Source organism: Manacus candei, unplaced genomic scaffold, assembly GCF_025592945.1.
Source record: "Manacus candei isolate 608988 ecotype Guabito, Panama unplaced genomic scaffold, ASM2559294v1 h1tg000053l, whole genome shotgun sequence".
NCBI lineage: Eukaryota > Metazoa > Chordata > Aves > Passeriformes > Pipridae > Manacus > Manacus candei.
The window spans coordinates 5,018,793-5,038,366 of record NW_026138101.1 but is presented as its reverse complement, the minus strand read 5'-3'; the positions used below and the strand labels follow the sequence as shown (position 1 = coordinate 5,038,366).

At 55.9% G+C, this 19,574-nt stretch overlaps 2 protein-coding genes across 5 annotated transcripts; both read left to right on the top strand.

The window, feature by feature from the left end:
• The first annotated feature begins 517 nt into the window (after nt 1-517).
• GOT2 (glutamic-oxaloacetic transaminase 2) lies at nt 518-12,940 on the top strand. Its single transcript, XM_051801712.1, has 10 exons — nt 518-678; nt 6,006-6,162; nt 7,326-7,454; nt 7,729-7,788; nt 7,911-8,072; nt 8,555-8,659; nt 9,564-9,714; nt 10,344-10,509; nt 11,477-11,627; nt 11,770-12,940. The coding sequence occupies exons 1-10, from the start codon at nt 611-613 to the stop codon at nt 11,890-11,892; spliced, it is 1,272 nt and encodes a 423-aa protein (XP_051657672.1). The 5' UTR covers nt 518-610; the 3' UTR covers nt 11,893-12,940.
• A 935-nt stretch (nt 12,941-13,875) lies between these two features.
• On the top strand, nt 13,876-18,992 carry SLC38A7 (solute carrier family 38 member 7). Of its 4 annotated transcripts, none has more exons than XM_051801710.1 (12): nt 13,889-13,976; nt 14,876-14,981; nt 15,156-15,596; nt 15,845-16,043; nt 16,124-16,268; nt 16,381-16,479; nt 17,202-17,259; nt 17,607-17,721; nt 17,932-18,079; nt 18,164-18,363; nt 18,625-18,679; nt 18,774-18,992. In XM_051801710.1, exons 3-12 carry the CDS (start codon nt 15,330-15,332, stop codon nt 18,874-18,876), a joined length of 1,389 nt encoding a protein of 462 aa, XP_051657670.1. In that variant the 5' UTR covers nt 13,889-13,976; nt 14,876-14,981; nt 15,156-15,329; the 3' UTR covers nt 18,877-18,992. The 4 variants fall into 4 exon arrangements, with proteins under 4 accessions (XP_051657669.1, XP_051657671.1, XP_051657670.1 ...); XM_051801708.1 differs by having other exon boundaries at nt 13,897-13,976; nt 14,790-14,981; XM_051801709.1 differs by lacking the exon at nt 14,876-14,981 and having other exon boundaries at nt 13,876-13,976.
• The last annotated feature ends 582 nt before the right edge of the window (nt 18,993-19,574 follow it).

The following is a 19,574-nucleotide window of genomic DNA, read 5'->3' as shown; positions in this document are numbered from 1 at the left end:
CTCCATACAGCCAAGTACAGCCCCATATGGCCCTGTAGAGTTCATTATGGTGTGTTACAGTCCTGTATAACCCAGTGTGGCCCAACACTGCCCTGTGCAGACCTGTATGGCTCCATACAGTGCTGAACAGTTCTATACAGCTGAACCACAGTGCTGTACAGCCTAGTGTGGTACAGTACTGTCCTGTATGTCCTGGCACGGCCGAGTACAGCCTGGCACACACAGGATGGCCCAGTACAACCTAGTATGGCTCACTGTGTCCCAGACAAGTCATCCATATCCCAAGGAAGCCCAGCACATCCCCGCACATCCTAGCACAGCCCGCACAGCCCTGTACAGCCCCGCACATCACAGCACAGCCCGCACATCCTAGCACAGCCCTGTATAACCCCGCACAGCCCCGTACATCCCCGCACAGCCCCGCACAGCCCCGCACATCGCAGCCCCGAGCGGGCGGGGCCGGTGCGGTTGCAATGAGCCGTCCCGGCCGCCAGGGGGCAGCGCCGGCGGTGCCCGGCGGTGGGCGGCGCATGCGCGGGGCGGGGCGCTCGGCCGGCGCTCGCAGTGTGAGGTGTGAGCCGCCCGCTGCCGTCCCGCCGTCACCGCCGCCATGGCGCTCCTGCACAGCCGCCGGCTCTTCGCCGCCCCGCGCCTCGCCGCCGCCGCCTCCCGCGCCAGGTGAGGGCTGAGGGGCGGCTCGGCCCCCGGAGCTGCCCGCCGGTGCCGTTGGCGAAGGGGTTTCTCCGCTGTGAGGCCGCGGGGAGCGGGTCCCTCCGCGCGGCCCGCGGGTGACGCCGCGCTGGGAGAAGGGGGTTGGCGGCGGGACGGACCGCGCGCGGATTGGCTGGGGAGGGGGCCTCTCGCGCTCCGATTGGCTGGGGAGGGGGCTCTCACGCTCTGATTGGCTGCGGCGCGGCCCGGCGCCCCTCGCCTGCCCTTGAGGCGCCGCCGTGGAGGGCGCGTGGGCACCGGGTACCGGGGAGCCCCCTGAACGGGGGGGAGGCTCTGCCCCGAATAACGGGACTGGGGCCGCCCTGTGCCCTGAGAAACGCGGCGGGGGGCACTCTGTGTCTTGAGCGGCGGCGTTGGGATGTTGCTCGTGCTGTGCGCTGAAGCTGCAGGGCACGAGTGATGTGGTCGATGAGAGGCCGGACACGGGCCGGCCGTGTGCGCTCGCAGCCCAGAAACCGACTGTGTGTGTGTCCTGGGCTGGACAAAGGCAGCGTGGGCAGCAGGCAAAGGGAGAGGATTCTGCCCCTCTGCTCTGCTGAGACCCCGCCTGCAGCGCTCTGTGCAGCTCTGGGACCCCAGCACAGGAGGGACATGGACCTGTTGGAGCGAGTCCAGGGGAGGCCACAAACACGATTAGAGGGCTGGAGCACCTTTCCTATGAGGGCAGGCTGAGAGAGTTGGGGCTGTTCAGCCTGGAGAAGGGAAGGCTTTGGACTGACCTAATTGTGGCCTTCCAGTGCCTAAAGGGGCTCCAAGAGAGCTGGAGAGGGACTTTTGACAAGGGCATGGGTGACAGGGCAAGGGGGAAAGGCTTTAAATGGACAGAGTGCAGGGCTAGATTGGACATTAGGAAAAAATTCTTCCCTCTGAGTATGGTGAGACCCTGGCACAGGTTGGCCAGAGAAATTCTGGCTGCCCCATCCCTGAAAGTGTTCAAGGCCAGGTTGGATGGGGCTTGGAGCAACCTGGTCCAGTGGAAGGTGTCGTTGCCGGTGGCAGGGGGTTGGACGAGATTATCTTTAAGGTCTTTTCTGACCCAAAGCATTCCAGGATTCTGTGTGCTGTGGAATGGGGATACCATGCCGCAGGTCTGCAGTGACCCCATGACCCATGGAATGCAAACAGTGCTGGCTGTGCTAGAGCTGTGCCCTCAGGCTACAAACCCTGGCGTGAGGGCGTTTCTGTTTGGGCCAGTCCTGCACTGGCAGCTCTGGATGCCACTATCTCTGGTCAGCAGAGTTGGATGGAAGGATACAGGGTGCAGCTGGAGCTGTGTGAAGAGCCCAGAACAGCTCCACTAAGTACAGCTGACCTGAGAGCAAAGGGCTGGGAACACCACTTGGACCAGGCATCCAAGAAGCAGAGTGTGCAGAGGGATCTGGGCAAGGCCTTGCTGCTCTCCAGAGCCCTTCAACTCTTGGCCCACACTGGCTGGGAAAGCTTTAAGAAAGTTTCCAGCCCATGTCAGAGCAGGAAAGCAGTGAGGTGTTTTAAATCCCCATTCCAGCAGATAAAGAGGGCTATTAGATATTGATTAATGCTTGTGAGACAAATGCTCCCTGTCCCTCTCCTTCTGAGGCAGCCTTCTGGCTCTCCTCAGAAGGGATGGAAGAGCAGCTACCTAGAGCTTGTGTTTTGTGCCCATGGACTGTGAAGGCCTGTGAAAGGTATTGGAGCCCCCTGGCATTAGTTTTGTTTTTCCCAAGCTTGTTATACAGCGAACTATAAATTACCAAGTTGAATTGAGGTTACCCAAGAGACACAGACCATCCCTTCTGTAAGCAAAGAGCCTTGTGCACAGCCCCCGTTATTTCTGTTCAGGAATAGAGTGCCTTGTTATGCAACAAAGAGTGACAAACAGTGATTAGCAGTTTCTGTTTCCTTATCTTCAGCAACATAACTGGTGGTGCTCAAGCTGTTACCATTACTCTGTGCTGAGTATGCTCCTTCTGAAATCAGGACAAAGATAAAGAGAGAGGAAACGGTTAAAATGGCTCCCTTGGCACACAAATGCTAATTAAGGTGATAACTCAGTCTGCTGCTCTGATGTCACAAGACAGCTATTTAAATGCTTTTCTTGGTGGGAAGCTTCCCCGCAGCTCTCTGTGGCGAGAATGTTTAGGCTTGAAAGGCCTTGTAGTAGCCAGCAGCCTGTTGGCATTGTTGGTGTGTAAATATTTGCTTTAGCTGTGGTATCTGGACAGCCTGACAGCCTTTGGCCCTTCTGCTCTGCTCTAGCTTGCAGAACTGCTGTGGGGACTCTGGCAGAGGCTCTGAAATCCAGTATCTGATGTATCTGTATCCCAGGGAACCTGGGCTGGCCACTCCACGGTGGAAACCTTCACTGGGCTTGTAAACACTCGCTCTCCCAGCTTGGCTTGAGTCCTCAAGCACCTCTTGGGTCTGTGCCATAAGTTCAGCAGAAGTTTTTGAAAGGCATTGCTGTTTTGTGCAGTTCCTGTTGCATTTTCCCCCCCCTCTCTGTCCCACTACACTTGCAGCTGTGCATTAAACTGGCTCAGAAGACCAGTCTGGCTGAAGAGAACAGAGACTACTTGGACCAGCTTTGATGAGCATCTAAACTGTGACTCTGCCTTCTGTGTTGAAGTCCTGTAGCTTGAGAGTGTGCTTGCTTTGACTTCCATTGAGTATTCCCTTGGGTAGCTCAGCCCCAGCTTAAATTTACCTCTGGTTAGTTTTCTTCATTGAAACACCTCTAGCCTGGCAGAGATGTGCAGTTTATAGCTTTGACCTTTATTCAAGACCAATATTCTTCTAATTGCTCAAAATAAAATATAGGGCAGTGCAGGGACAACAGTACCATGGGGTAGCAGTGTATGAGGGTTTGTGGCCTCAGATCCCTAGTAGACCTCTTTTCCCAAACCCCTTTGGGAAGGCCTTGCCTCTGTGATCTCTTTAGTATCCTGATGTGTTGGGACAACTCAGCCTGGACTTTTTCTCCTGTCTCCCAGCAAGCTCACCACCCTGGAAACAGCTTTGGCCTTCACCTGGAAACCTTCAGGCTGAGAACAAGAAAATCAGTCCTAAACCTACCCTTTGGGTGCCTTAAGCCGACAGGAAAACCGGCTCAGAACTAAAGTACTTAACTCTCTGGAGTGCTGTAGCTTAGGTAAATGCCCCCAGGATCAGCATTAATTGCAGTATGTTAGAACCCAATGACCTGCTTAAGTCTTTGCAGGATCGGGACCTAAATACCCCAAACTCTGTAAGCTGCTTGGGGAAAAGCCCAGCAGAAAGGAGGTGCCATCACCACTTCCAAAGCAGCAGCTCTTTAAAATACATGGCCAGGCTCCTGCAGCCCTCCATACCAAAATAATCCTAAAGCAGGTAAATTGCAGAGGGACAAACTCCTACACAATGTTTCTCTCTTCCCTTGCCCCTCCATTTGCCAGGAAGGCAGTGGGAGAGGTTTTTCCAAAGCAGCATTGCATGCTGCCTGATCCTGCAGCAGGTTTCTGCCCTGACTACCCCCTTGATGAGTTCTGCTCGGGTTGATTCCCCAGGTCACTCCCTCCCCACTGGCTGCAGCCCCTGTCCCTCTCTGGAGGGTGTGTGTTGCTGGCATGATTGACTCATCCCCCTTTCCAAGCTGATCCTATACTTAAGAGGTAATTAAGACCGGTTAGTGGTCTAAAAATCATTAAGGACATCTTCCATTTTTAAACTACCTGAGGTGGCTCTGCCTTCTACGTGTTTACTGCCCTTTTTTCCACAGACCCTATCGAGAGAAGAAACAGAGGCTTTTTATTTGGAAATATTGTGCTGATGGGAAGAGCAATTTATCTGAAGAAGGAAAAATATGTTTAGGGCTCCGTGAGATTCAATCTACATACACGAGACAGTGCAAAGTATGTTTATGTAGTGAGTAAAGTGGGTCTCGATGGACCTAAACCAGGGACAGAGTAGAGAGGAAAGATGATTTTGTGAGTTCTCCTGATCATGTTAGAGCTTCCTCAACCTGCCTGGCCCTGCTGCCCACAGACCTGTATCTGCCTAGAGAGTCTGCACTGAGCACTCAGCAGGAGGTCTGGCTGTCCCTGAGCTGGCTCCAGGCTGCCTGCATTGCCTGGGGCAGAATCCAGCCCCAGGACAGCATTCCCAAGTTGGGAAAGGTTGTTATCTTCAGGTGAGGTGGCCTTTTGTGGGCTGCAGAGTTTAGTAAAGCTGATATGCCTCCCTGACTTTGTATTTCTCCTTCAGTAATCAGGAGTCCTGCCCCAGAGGAGATAAACCCAATCCACTCTTTGTTCCCCACTGAGCTCTGGGGCCTGGGTAGGCACCGGTGTGGTGCCATGAGTCTGGATGCTCAGAGCTGGGTGGAGTTGCCTTTAGTAACCCAGCCTTCTGGAGGGGACTGGGACAGCCACAGCCTCTGGCAGGCAGGTTAAAAACCACCACATCGCTGCTCCTGCACTGTCTGCAGGCCTGCAGAGCCTGGACGTGGGGCTGGGCAGAGGCTGTGGCCGAAGGAAATAACAGGTTTCTTTTTATAGCCTGGTCTAGTCTGCCCTTGACATTAAGAGAGCCTCTCCATCTCGGGGTGTGCTGCCAACAGGGCAGAGGCAGGTGGTTTGTTGTGCTGGGGGAGCAGGGCACAAAGCTCCTCCTTGACAGCAGGAGAAGGGACTTGTCACCCTGGGAAGAAAATGTCCTCTGCCATTTCCAGGAAAACAGTATTTGGCTACAAGAAATGAGGAAGAGTTTGTAGGGCAGGAAATAGAAATATCTCTATTAGGTCAGCCAATGTTGTGGGAAAAGTAGATTAGTTTTCACACATTAGAGCCCCTCCGGGAGTTTGGAAGAGGCTCCCTATTCACGTTTTGTGCAATTGCCTGGCTCTGGCCAACATTCCCTGGGGGGTACTAACCTATGCAATCCCACCTGTGAGCTCTGGGCACTTGTCCAGAGCATGAGAGTTCAAGGTTTCTGTTTCCTGGACTCTTTGTGGTGTCAGCAGGAAAAGCAAACAGGGCCATTTCGACACACTAATGACTGGGAGGGAGTCAGGTATCTTCAGCCACAGTGAACTGAGGCTCTTTGTCCATTCTGCAACGTAAAATGCAGAGCCAGATCATGGAGCATAAAGGGGTTGGTTTGGTTTTTTCCCCTCTGGATAATTCTCTTAACATTACTTGTACCTTTTTCAGTGGTTTAAAGACAAGATTTCCTTGAGGGTTTCTCTCTACTCGTGTTGCTGTACGTCTCTGCCCAGTTCTCTTGGCTAATTCTTAGCTGCTGCTTTTTCCCTTTAGCTCATGGTGGGCCCACGTGGAGATGGGTCCCCCCGACCCCATCCTGGGGGTGACAGAAGCTTTCAAGCGCGACACCAACTCCAAGAAGATGAACCTGGGTGTGGGGGCGTACCGGGATGACAACGGGAAGCCCTATGTCCTGAACTGTGTCCGCAAGGTGAGCCGGGTGCTGGCCAGGCCAGGTGTCAGGGAGGGGGAAGGCCACTGAGCAAGGCTTGTCTTCGGTCCTTAAAATAAACTTTGTCACTAACAGAGCAGGAAATGTTCCTGGATGTCTCCTTTAGCAGGGCTGATGCTTTTGAGGCATGACAGAGCCGTTAGGTAGTAGGGGACAAAACAGGAAATACATGTCCTGTTCCCATTCATGTAACCCTTAACTAATTGCTGACTTGCACAACCCCTCCAATGCACCTGTCCTTTCAACTTGAAGGTGTTTCTTGAATAGGCTGATGTTCCCTGGGCCACCCAACATGGGAGGAAAGACCTGATATTGTCCCCTTAATGGATTAGTCTTAGAAATTCTGTTGAGCCGATGTTACCAATTTCTCCATAAGCCAGTCTAAAACTCCAGCCCAGGGAGCAGAGTGTGGACATTGCCCTGAGGGGATTATGGGGTCTTTCAGGGCTGTCAGGGTAGAAATAGGCTGTTAAATATTTGGCAGCTGACACACACACTGATTGGCTGATCTCCTTGGAGCTGGGGGGGTGTGCTGTCCATGTGTCTCACCAGTGGGGGGTTTAAAGTCATCCTTTGCCCTCCCTCTCCCCGTGTACTGGGTCACAACCAGAAGGCCTTGTTGGTGTTGCAGGGACAGTTTCCTGGTGGTATGTGACTGCTGCCAGGGTCTGTCCCACTCTCAGCATGATGAGGCTAGGCAAAAGGCTTGCTACCCTACCTGGTCCAGGCACGTCACCTGTATAGACATAATATCTGTCTTTCAGTAACACTCAAGACACCTTCCTGCATGACACTTCCTGCTTGGGCAGAGAAATGTATGTCCTTGTGCAGCACCACTGACTTTTAATGGGCTGGAAGTGGTGGTCTCCTCTGGTGTTGGGTGTCCTGGCTCTGCTGTACTGGCACTGGCACCCACTGAGGGCTCTGGTGGCTGCTGGGCACCACATCCCCTGGTACAAGCAGGGTTTCATCTGAGATGTTTACTGCTGCCCTTTGCTTGGATTGAGCCCTGAACAGAAACTCCTGTAAACCAACTTTTGCCCCTTTTGAGCAAGCAGAAAGTGCAGAGAAGTGACCTCAAGCTGCCCACTGTCCTCCCCACGGGGATGCCTTCCCTGCTGAACGTGTGTCCTCTCTTCCAGGCTGAGGCCATGATAGCATCCAAGAAGATGGACAAGGAGTACTTGCCCATTGGGGGACTGGCAGATTTCACCCGGGCATCTGCAGAGCTGGCCCTGGGTGAAAACAGCGAGGTCATAAAGAGTGGCCGGGTAAGGAGGGGCTGGGGCACGGCGGGTACTGATGGCTCTGAGCTGTGGGCTGGCTGGGCCCAAGGCTCACTGTGAGGCTGGGGTGGAACAGCCCTGTCCAAGGAAGGGATTTAACCTTGCCAGGGCGCCCAAATCCCTGCCCTGCAACTGGAGCTGCTGAGCCTCGCAGTCCCTCCATCCCTTGTCCCTGTTTTGGTGTGCTGATGGAGGGACTGTACTTCCCCGTATCGTAACAGGGCTGCTCACACTCAGGTATCTCTTTCTTCCCCTGCAGTACGTCACTGTGCAGGGCATTTCTGGGACCGGATCTCTGAGGATTGGAGCCAACTTCTTGGTGAGTCCTTGGCCAGTGGGGGAAGGAAAGGCCGTATTTTGACCAGAGCTGAATCTCTAGGGTTTTCTAACTGCTTGAATCTATTCAACCTGTTTGAACACTCTGTCTTTTCTCTTGACCAGGACCGGTTCTTCAAGCCTAGCCGTCATGTGTACCTACCCAAGCCGTCCTGGGGCAATCACACCCCCATTTTCCGTGATGCTGGCATGCAACTTCAGTCTTACCGCTACTACGACCCCAAGACGTGCAGCCTTGACTTCTCTGGAGCCATAGATGACATTTCTGTGAGTTGCCTTCCATGCCTGGAAGCAGGGAGGTGATGTGGGGAGATGGATGATGATCTTACTTTACCCTAAATATGATCCCACATGAAGCTGTGTCAGGGAAGGTTTAGGCTGGGTATTAGGGGCTGGGTATTAGGAAGAGGTTCTTCACCCAGAGGGTGGTTGGGGCACTGGAACAGGATCCCCAGGGAAGTAGTCATGGCACCAAGCCTGCCAGAGTTCAAGGAGCATTTGGACAGCTTGTGCACAGGGTGTGATTCTTGGGGTTGTCCTGTGCAGGGCCAGGAGTTGGACTCAGTGATCCTTGTGGTGGGTCCTTTCCAACTCAGGATATTCTATCCTACAATGCTTGAAGGCACTAAATCAAGTCTGGAACCCTTGCAGAGCTCATCTAAGTTGTCTAGGGCATGAGTCTCATCTCTGCTGCTGAGGAGAGCGCTCAGATACCATTAATAATTCATTCTCTGTAATGTTTTCCTTAGAAAATTCCAGAGAAGAGCATCATCCTCTTGCATGCCTGTGCTCACAACCCCACCGGGGTGGATCCCCGGCAGGAGCAATGGAAGGAGTTGGCAGCAGTAGTGAAGGTGAGCAGTGTCCCAGGGGTACTGTACCATTCCTGGGGAAACCACAACTGGCCTTTCATGGGTGGCACCTGGTCTTCACTTTGGTAAAGGTTACTCTCTTCCCTGAAGCCAGGATGGGTGTCATGTTCCTGACAGGAGCCAGACAAATGCACCCATCGGGCTTTTGTGACCATGTGGCTGACCATGAGACTTTCTGCTGGCACCTTCCCAGGAAGCTGGGACAGGGATATCTGAAAGGAGAGCAGGGTTGAAAGAGTGATCTGTGATCGCTGGAGTGGAGCTCCCAGTGTTGGTGTATTCAAAATGCTGCAAGATCTTTCATGTGCCCAGTGTCTCCTCACAAGCTTCAGCTGGAAACAGGCAGGGACAGGTTCTACCCTCTCCTCCTCCTCCCTGCTGCTCACTCAAGCTGTAGCCAGTGAAATTTGGCTTGGGGACTCCTTAGTAGTGTCCTGAGAACTGGTAGATATCAAAGTGGCCTCTGTGGCCCCCAGAAGGCTGTGGGTCTCCTGACTGAAGGGCACTGTGGCTGGGTTATCTGCCTGGAGGAACTGGAAGGGCAGGCACCTGCCTAGAGAGTTCCCAGGTGGTTTCCTGGAAACTGATAATACAGAAGACACTGAAATAGAATATTTTATTACTGCTGAATCCATTTGTGCCTCCTGTGCCAGACTGCACATCCCATAAATGCACTGGAGGGTTTTTAGCTGCCGTTTTGATGTGTGGCGGGCAGCTGCAGGTTTTGGGCTGCTTCCCCTGTGGCAAAGGAAGGGGAGTGCCTCTCCTGGAGGAGAATGGTTGCAGGCGGGCAGGCCGCTGCCTGCATGGCTCTTTTCACCCTGCTGCCCTGCTCCCTGGAAGGGTGCTCAGCTCCCATGACACTCTCTCCCCTCTTTACTGGCAGAAACGAAACCTCCTCGTGTACTTTGACATGGCCTACCAGGGCTTTGCCAGCGGGGACATCAACCGGGACGCCTGGGCCGTGCGGCACTTCATCGAGCAGGGCATCAACATCGTCCTCGCGCAGTCCTTCGCTAAGAACATGGGGCTCTACGGTGAGGGGGCCTGGAAGGGCTTTCATCTGGGCTGCTGGAGGCACCCCGGTGCCTCTGGGGTTTAGCAGCCAGTGTCTTCCTGCTGCCTGTGTTCATCCTGCTGTACTGGGTGGGGATAACCCGCTGGAGACCCTTCCAGAGAACAGAGATCCACTAAAGCTGTGTGGCGTTGGGTGTCACAGTATAAGAAGGATATAGAGCTTTTACAGAGCATCCAAAGGGCAAAGGGTCTAGAGGGGAAGCCATACAGGGAGCAGATGAGGGCACTTGGCTTGTTGAGCCTGGGGGAGACTGAGGGCAGAGCTCATCACAGGCTGCAGCTTCTCACAAGGGGCAGCACTGATCTGTGTTCTCTGTGACCAGTGACAGGACCCGAGGGAATGGCTGGAGCTGTGCCAGGAGAGGTTTAGATTTGATATTAGGAAAAAAGGTCTTTACCCAGAGGGTGGTTGGGCACTGGAATGGGCTCCCCAGGGAAGTAGTCACAGCACCAAGCCTGACAGAGTTTGAGTGTTTAGGCAATGCTATCAGATGTGATTCTTGGTGTTCTGTGCAGGGCCAGGAGCTGGACTCGATGATCCTTGTGGTGGGTCCCTTCCAACTCGGAGTATTCTCTGATTCTCTTTCAGGAGAGCGTGCGGGCGCCTTCACAGTGGTCTGCAGCGATGCAGAGGAAGCCAAGAGGGTCGAGTCACAGCTGAAGATCCTCATCCGTCCCATGTACTCCAACCCACCCATGAACGGAGCCCGCATTGCCTCTACGATCCTGAACACCCCTGACCTACGGAAGGAGTGGTAAGAAGGAACCTGTAATGCTCACAACAGTGAGGTGTGAGTCTCTTTGTGGCAGCCCTGTGCTGTGCTTATTGCCTGCTGCTGTCACAGGCAGCTCTTAGCTTCAGGAACAGTCAGAACCATGTGCCGCCCCTTTTCACTGGAGAAATCCCTGCTCATGTCCTGGCATCAGCTGGTATTGGTCTAGCTTGATACAAACAAGTTTTCCTTGTGTTACCAAGGCAGAAAACACTGTAAAGGAGGGATAAAGCTCCCCTGGGATTAAGGGCTGCAGGAGCTGCCTATCCAAGAAGTACAAAAGTCTGACTGAAACGCTGCAGCCACGTAGTGTCTCTCACATGGGGGAAATGGAAGCATAAGCCCCCTGGGAACAAGACGAGGAATGTAACCCTCATGCCCTAAGCCTGCTTCCTGGCATCAGCCTGGGCTGTTCTCCCAGGTCCTCGGTGTGGGGTCCCTACTGGCAGCTGGCCTGGCAGAACAAAGGCTGGCAGTGTGCTGTGGCCTCACTGGGGGCTGTGTTCTTTTGGCAGCCTGATGCTTCTGCCTGATCCAGGGCCCAGCAGAGACGTCTCCTAGCTGTGCTGCCTTGGAGCAGGGCCTGTCTGCTTGTGCTGGAAGCTGCCTCTGCACTGTTGGTTTATCTGTAGATGCTTTACCTGGGTTTAGGCAGGGCTGCCATGAGGCATCCTGCTGAGCTGTGGCTTTCAGACATGAGAAATGCCTACACTCTGGGAGTAGTGTCCCCCACTATGAAACAAACACATAGCAGTCAGCTTCAGGTATCAGGAGAAAGAAGCAGCTCCTCAGCTGGAGCTACATCTTCATGCTCCCTGGTCTTTGCTCGTCTGCATCCCCATATGAGGCCCCTCGAGGTGCAGAGATCGATTCCCAGTAGCTGGGGTGGGAAGAGCAGTGTTGGGGTGTTCCAGCCCTGCTCTGAGCAGTTCCTTGGTTGGCTCCTCAGGCTGGTGGAGGTGAAGGGCATGGCTGACCGGATCATCAGCATGCGGAATCAGCTGGTGTCCAACCTCAAGAAGGAGGGATCCTCCCGCAACTGGCAGCACATCACTGACCAGATCGGCATGTTCTGCTTCACAGGGCTGAAACCTGACCAGGTAAACGCAATTCCTGTGGTCTCAAAGTGTCCTTTGCGTCCTTATCAGTAAGTTTTTGACTGCAGGTGCCAAGCTGGGTAAATTTGCACTCTGCTGACAGAGCAGAGGTTGGCCTGTGGTTAACTCTGCTCTTTCCCCCCAGGTGGATCGGCTGACGAAGGAGTTCTCCATCTACATGACAAAGGATGGACGCATCTCTGTGGCAGGAGTTTCATCAGGCAACGTAGGTTACCTGGCTCATGCCATCCATCAAGTCACAAAGTAAAGACAAAGGTGTGCCCTGGAGCTGGTGGCTTTCCCTTCCCCACCAGTCAAAGATGGGGAGGGAAAAGAAACAAGCAGAATACTTCCAGCCACAGCACTTGAAGCCGCCGCTGAATGTATCTTGTAGATGAGTTGTTGTAGAAGCCTAGTCAAATCCTCCCTGCGTTGTGGAGCAGGGACATCATTGCTGGCTCCTGCTCGTCACAGCTGCTCTTCCCTTCTGTCCATCCTTTCTCCATCAGCCCCAGCACCCTTCTGCGCTGGAGGAAGCAAAGGCTTAGCCATGCCATCCTACCGGCGTAGGCACCAAAGGCTTCCCCACACTCGTTTTCCCACGAGGAGGCTTTGGGAGGCTGTTGGCTGCTTGCCCGAGTGGCAGCGGGCAGGGAGCTGGGTGGGCTGAGTGGGAGGGCTGCTCCGGTGCACTGCTCCGACCTCCTCAGCCGTTCCCTGCTGCCAGCAGGCTCCATCCTCCTCCATCCTCCCAGCCTGGGGCTGGGCAGCACCAAAGCTGTCCTCTGACAACCAGCTCTGAGGACTTCTGACTACCAAACTCTGCTCCATCGATGGCTTCGCTCTTTCCATCTGGGACTCTCCTCTCAGGTGTAATTCACAGTGGCATCGGTGTGTGGGGCAGTGCCCTCCTCTAAACCTGCCTGGTTCTCCTGACTTCACTCTTGTACCCTGAGGTGAAACCATTTCTCATTCCCCCCCAGTAAGAACCACCTCTGGAAACTGCTCTCTGGTGCTCTCTGCCTCACCCCATTCCTGCCCTAAGCCCAGCAGTCCAGCCCTGTACCTCCCGTTGCCCTCCCTTCAGTCTTTGTGTGTGTCCCAAAGCCCTAAGCCAAGAGGTTGGTCCTGCTGTGTGTCCCCCCTCATGTGGGGGTGCCCCTCTCATCTGCTCTGTTCAACCACATTTCTGGTGACACCAGAAAACACAAAAGCTCCTGAGGGAAGTCTGAGGGGAGAACTGAGTGTCCCCGAGGTCCTGTGACTCACTGGACTCTGATTTTTAATCCAAATAAACTGGTGCATGGCTATGTTGAGCTGGGGACTTCATCCTGTCATTGTGCAGCTGGATCCTGTCCCTTCCATGCACCAAACATTCCCTTTTGGTGACGTGCCAGCACCTGGGGTCTTGTAGGGCCAGTGAAACCCTGATCTGAGAATCCCACATGGAGAGAGGGCAGTTCCCACCGGTGTGCTACAAGACCACAGGGGTGTGTGAGCTGAGGTCCCAGGTGGGAGTTGGTGTCGTGGAGCTGAAATTAAAGCCTGCAGGGTTGAACGTAGATGTTGCTGGGGAGAGGACAAGTTCCCAAAGACTTCCTGCCTTGGGACATGGGGCTAACCCCTGCCACTGGAGCGTGACGGGGTTTCTCCTTGTGGCCGCCCAAGGTGCCTCCCGAGGCAGACCCGGGGCCATTACCTCTGCTGGCACCTTTCCCCTCTGCAGCCATACCAGGGTATTTAGCAGAGCAGTCCTCATTTCTCATTCCTGCCCAGGGCAGCCGTGTGCCCCTTGGGAGCTGGCAAGGACCGGTCTAGTGCACCTCTCCCAGTCTAGCACGCGTTGTTGGCAGGCTGGAGCCTCCCGCCGCTCCCTGACACGGGTTTGCACTTCCACGCCTCTTGTTTACTGGCCCGGTGCCCACAGCCGCTGCTTGCTGTCCTTTGTGCAATAAACCGCTTTCCGTGCTGCTGCCGTGGGTGCTGCCCTCGGCGCTGCGGGTTCCTGTGCTGTGGTTCCCCGGTTCTGCATGGCTCCGGAGCTGCCTCCTCCTGCCCTTTTACTCTACCTGGGGTCTTTCTACCGCCCGTTCCCTGTACAATAAAAGCACCCTGGAGCACAGCCCTGTCTGTCGCCCTCTCCTTGCCGCGGGTCCCCGCGCGGCTCAGCCGCAGGGCCGGGCTGCCCGAAGGGGGAGCCCCTCGGTGATGCTCCCCGGGATGCGGGGCCGGACTACAACCCCCGGCGTGCAGCGGGCAGGGCGGAGCCGCCGCCGCGCTGCCGCCGCCGAGCCCGGCCGGGGCTGGGACCGGCACCGGGGCCGAGCGGAGCGGGTCCGCTCCCACCGCCCGGTGAGTGGGGCCGGGCTGCGGGGCTGCGGGGGTGGAGGGACACGCGGGGAGCCCGGAGACCCGCTGGGGCAGCGCCGCGTCCCCCGGGGCATCCCCTGCGAGCGGGGGTGGCCGTCACCGGTTCCGGGCCTTGCTTTTCGGGGCGGGGGGCGCCGCCGGGGCTGTCGAGTCACCCTCGGAGAAACGCCTGCTCTCGGGGTCTGCGGTTGTCAGAGTACGGCGGCGTTGCCTGGGGGGAAAGGACCCTTCAGTATCCTCCCCCGGCCCTGAGAGAAGCATCGACCCCCTGCAGCATCCTTGGCCGGGTGGGAGCTGCAGCCCACGCGGACCCACCGGCCCGTCCCCTCCACGTTCCTGCCCACAGGGGAGAGGGCAGCCCTTCCTCACCTTTCCCAGAAATCTTTGAAGAGGATTCATAGCAAAAGCACAGGGTTTAAATAGCCCAGAAGCAAAGGGTGGGCTGGGCAGGAAGAGTCTCTGTAGATGTCGTCTACAGAAAAAAAAAAAAAGAAAAGCTATTTTCCTTGAAAAGAGATTTCCCGTGGCCGTGTAGGTCCCTGCAAAGCCCTGACAGGTTGTGAGGGTTGATTTCCTCCAGCTTGGAGGCACTGAGATGAGATCTGGGCTGTCCCACCCCCAAAAGCTGCGATGCTGGAAACACCAGATCTTCAGGTCCAAAAGCTTCTGAGACATGTGCCAGTGTTCACACTGGGCGTGCACTGGAAGGGGCCAGTCCTGCTTTTCCTGGTGACATGGTGTTCCTGGTGCACATGTGGGTCATTCCCGTTGAGCTCAGCCTTGCCCTTTACCCAGGATCACGTGCACAGTGGCTCTTGCAGAGCTTGCAGGAATTGGGGTTGGAAATCAGGAAGCTGTGACGCTGGGTCTCGTGCCCACAGAAAGGCGAGTCCTGCTGTGAGGCTGCAGCTCCCCAGCCCCGGAGGTGGGGCTCAGCCCCCCATCTGGCAGCAGCAGTGTCCTCTCCCTGGATCTGGGGCACGAGAGGTGAGTTCTCCTGCTGTGTCTCTGCTGGTGTGAGGACACCTGCGTGCTGTTACCCCCCCCCAAACTGAGACCCGGGGAGCTTGTTTTCCCTGTGCCTCCATCTGATGCCCAGGTTGTCCCTTGTTAAGGTAATTTAACTAACACTTAACCGTGTCCTTCATCATCCCCTTCTAGGAGCAGGGAAGTGCCTGACCCCCGTGTTGCTGCATCCCAGCCTGCCTGTTTGCTGCCCTCCCTGCCTGATGGAGCCAGTGCTGGCAGAGGACTCTCCTCGAAGCGACGGGCTGAGCCTGGTGCAGGACCACTAGTGGGACGTGGACAGTGGCGTGTGGCACCCTAGGAAGGACAATGGCTCAGGGCACCGGGAGCATCAACAGCGACTACAAGGACTGGGAGTGGAGCGACGATGCTGGGGAACGGGCCAGGCTCCTGCAGAGCCCCAGCGTGGAGACGGTGCCCAAGAGCGCGGAGAGCCAAGGGAACGGTCTGGGGGCCACGTCGGCTCTGGGGGCTGTCTTCATTGTGGTCAACGCCGCCCTCGGCGCTGGGCTGCTCAACTTCCCTGCTGCCTTCAGCATGGCCGGCGGCGTGGCTGCCGGTGTCACCCTGCAGATGGTGAGAGGGTGGGGAAGGGAAAGTCCCCTAAAGTCCCCATCCCATCCTGGGAGGGTGCACGGGAGGGACACATGGAGCTCCAGAAAGGGCTCAGGGAGGACCAAGGACCAAGCTGCTGGCAAGAAGCTCTGTTGGGTGAGGCACACCAGAGATGCTCAGTGTGTTCAGGGATGGCTGCCCAGGGTGGCTTTGGGGACCATGTCATGTTGTTGCCTCAGTGTCCCCTCCCTGTCTCTTCCCCACCCTAGTGCATGTTGATCTTCATCATCGGAGGTCTGGTCATTCTGGCATACTGCTCTCAGGCCAGCAACGAGCGGACCTACCAGGAGGTTGTGTGGGCTGTCTGTGGGAAGGTGCCTGGTGTGCTGTGCGAGGTGGCCATCGCCGTCTACACCTTCGGCACCTGCATCGCCTTCCTCATCATCATCGGAGACCAGGAGGACAAGAGTAAGTGTGTCCCACAGAGCAACCGGTTGCTGTCCCTTCAGCTGGAAGGGACAACCTGATTGCCCTGGCTGTTCCCACAGTCATTGCTGCTCTGGTGAAGGAGCCCGAGGAAGCTGGGAGCAGCCGCTGGTACACAGACCGCAAGTTCACCATCAGCATCACCGCCTTCCTCCTCATCCTGCCCCTCTCCATCCCCAAGGAGATCGGCTTCCAAAAATATGCCAGGTCGGTAGGGAGAGCCCTCCAGGGCTGGGAGTCAGGGTAGGCCAGCCAGAACCCACCTAAGCACACAGAGTGGGGAGGCAGAGCACTGATGGTCTCCTGTCCCCTCTCACAGCTCCCTCAGCGTGATCGGCACCTGGTACGTCACAGCCGTCATTATCATCAAGTACATCTGGCCTGACAAGGAGCTGGTGCCTGTGGAGATCCCCACCAGGTGAGAGGCAGTGACACAATGCTGATGGTGCCATCTCAACACTGCAGAGCCTGGCAGGGGTGTGGGAGCGAGGGCTGCAAAGGGCTACAAATCTTTCGTGAGTCTCATCCCTGGACCTGGGGATGCTGCATGTTGCTGCCTTAAGCTCCCAAGTGGCTGCACCTCTCCATGTTTCAGAGGAGCAGGTGATGAGGAAGAGGAAGAGGTCGTCTTGAAGGTCCCCACGGCTCCATTGCAGGTTTTGAGGAGCACTGATTGACTTTTAGCTCTGATACATCCGGGCCCTGAGTTCCCTGTGCAGTGCTTGTGCTCACCCAGCAACAAGGGCTGTGTTTACTTTTGGATAATTTTGGTATTTCCTTGGCCAGCACAGCCTCTGTGGCTTGTTCCCTCCCTCACAGTGTGGGCATGTTTCTGGAGCCAGTGCAGGCAATGGAAATTTTTGGGCAGAGCAAAGGTTAGACCAGTTTTCTGCGCTGCCCAATTAGATCCTTATTTTTTACTGATACTTTTACTTTTGTATGCTCAGGTTGGGCTAGTTCTGTCTCAGTGCAAGGCCCTGGTTTTCAGGGAGTGCCAGGCACTCCACGCAGTGGTATCATGCTGGGTGGGGGGATGCAATAACAGCAGACACTGAGCACTCCCAGTTCATCCTCCCCTGGGCACTGGTTGGGGGGCACAGGGGGCCCTGGTCTGACTGGTGGGTGTTTCTCTCCCACCAGCCCCTCCACCTGGACAGCTGTCTTCAATGCCATGCCCACCATCTGCTTTGGGTTCCAGGTAAGGCCACGAGCCCAGCACTCCCTTTCCATGCCACTGCTGCTTGGGTTGGGGACCAGCGTGATCCAGGGATGCTCCCCTGGGTGATTGGCTAAAACCCTCCCCATGTGCTCACTGCACAGCTTTGGGAGGGGGCTGAAGCCTTTTTAACATCTCACCACCTCTGGATGGAGGTGGATCCATTTTCCCCCAGCTGGGAAGTCCGGGGAAGGCTGTTACCCCACTTTTTCTTCCCCAGTGACAAACCTGGGGGGATCAGGATATCACAGCAAGCCTGGGATATCACAAGTGGGATGCTGCATGGCTCAGCCCATCGTGTATCCCTGTATGTCTCTGTGTCCTGGCAGTGCCACATGAGCAGCGTGCCCGTGTTTAACAGCATGAAGCAGCCGGAGGTGAAGACCTGGGGGGCAGTGGTGACAGTAGCCATGGTGATCGCTCTCTTTGTCTACACAGGCACTGGTGAGTGAGGGGGTGGTACCACATGGGTGTGGCACAGTCCTTGGAGAGGCTGTGAACTTCTGGAGGGCAGGAAAGGGAGTGGAAAAGGAGGGGAGTCCATCTAACCCCCTCTGCAGTGTGCCCTGTGCCATATTCATCCAAGTCTGGTCCTTCAAACACAAGTGCAGGAGACTTTTCCTTGTCCACTGCTGACTGCTCCCTTCCTGGCAGGTGTCTGTGGCTTCTTAACCTTTGGAGCTGGGGTGGACCAGGATGTGTTGATGTCCTACCCCTCCGATGACATCCCTGTTGCCCTGGCCCGGGCCTTCATCATCCTCTGCGTACTGACATCCTACCCCATCCTGCACTTCTGTGGCCGGTGAGCACTGGGAGAAGGCAGGGGCTGGTGTGGGCAGGAGGGGCAGCACAGGGAAGCCCCCCTGCCCTGGGTCTGTGCCCACAGGGCTGTCTTGGAGGGTCTCTGGCTCCGCTACACCGGGGTGACGGTGGAAGAGGACGTGGTTCGGGAGCGGAGGAGGCGCCTGCTTCAGACCATCAGCTGGTTCCTCCTGACCCTCCTCCTGGCTCTCTTCATCCCTGACATCGGCAAAGTCATCTCTGTCATTGGGGGCTTGGCCGCCTGCTTCATCTTTGTCTTCCCAGGTAGGGCATCCCGGGATGCTCAGGGGCTGGCAGGGGTCTCTTGGCCTTGTGTCTTGAAGAGGGAGGGAACAGGATGGTGCCTGGAATCAGGAGGTTTTTAGAGAAGGACAAAAATGTGGCATGAGGTTGGTTGGCAGCCCAACTATTTTGACTGGACTCTGCTCTGTAACAGGGAGTGTGGCTCCCTGGCTTGTGGGATGTCTGCTTGGTCCCCAGGGCACAGTCCTCATCTGGGTCTAATTTGCCTCCCCTGCCTTTCAGGGCTCTGTCTGATTCAAGCCAAGCTCTCTGAGATCCAAGAAACCAGGGCAATCAGGTAACTGAAATGTGCTTTCCCTCTCCCCTATTCCCCTGTGGGTATTGGGGTGAAGGTCCCCTGTAAAATGTGCCCTGTCCTCCTGCATCCACAGCTGGTGGGCCCAGGTCAGCTACGGGGTGTTCATGGTCACCCTCGGAGCCTTCATCTTCGGACAGACCACTGCCAATGCCATCTTCCTGGATCTCACTGCCTGACTTCTCCAGGCTGGACTGCACTGCTGCTGCTGAGGGGACGCAGATTCCCCCTAGGACCAAAGGGAAGTGGGAAGAAAACACGTTGGCGTGTTGGAAGATCCAAGAGGAGCGTTGTAACTTGGGGCTTGGCCGAACAAGCCCTGTGGTGGTTCGTATCTCATTGTCTTAAGGCTCCAGGCAGTCAGGTTTCTCTCAGCCCTGGCTCCCTGGTGAAGCCAGAGCAACACTACAAGGGGACCTGTAGTCCAGGGCAAGCCCCTTCTGTCCCTCAGGGTGGACATCACTCTGTCAGGCATCACTAAGGGGTCGTGGTTGGGGTCTGTGAAGCCGAGCTGCTCTCATCCGTGTACCCCCGTGCTGGTGGAGCTCCTCTCCACAGCTCAAACTCCTTCTTCTCCCAGCTTTGGAGGGAGAAAGAGTGTTTTGCATAAAGGGAACTAGTAATCATGTTTACCAGACAGGGTGACACCCCTGTAGTCATCTTCTGTGTCAATGTTTGGTTTGAACTCTGCTTTCCTGTGGCTCAGCTCACTGGTCTCCTGCCCCTCTGCCTGGGCTGCAACTTCCTGTTACAAAGGGGGACTGTTGCCTTCAGCCTGATTTTTTGGGGGGGTGGGGGTGGGATCAGGATGACCCTGGGGTAGGAATGCACCAGTGCAGTGTTTTCCCTGCAAGAGGTTGATCACTCGGTAGAGAAG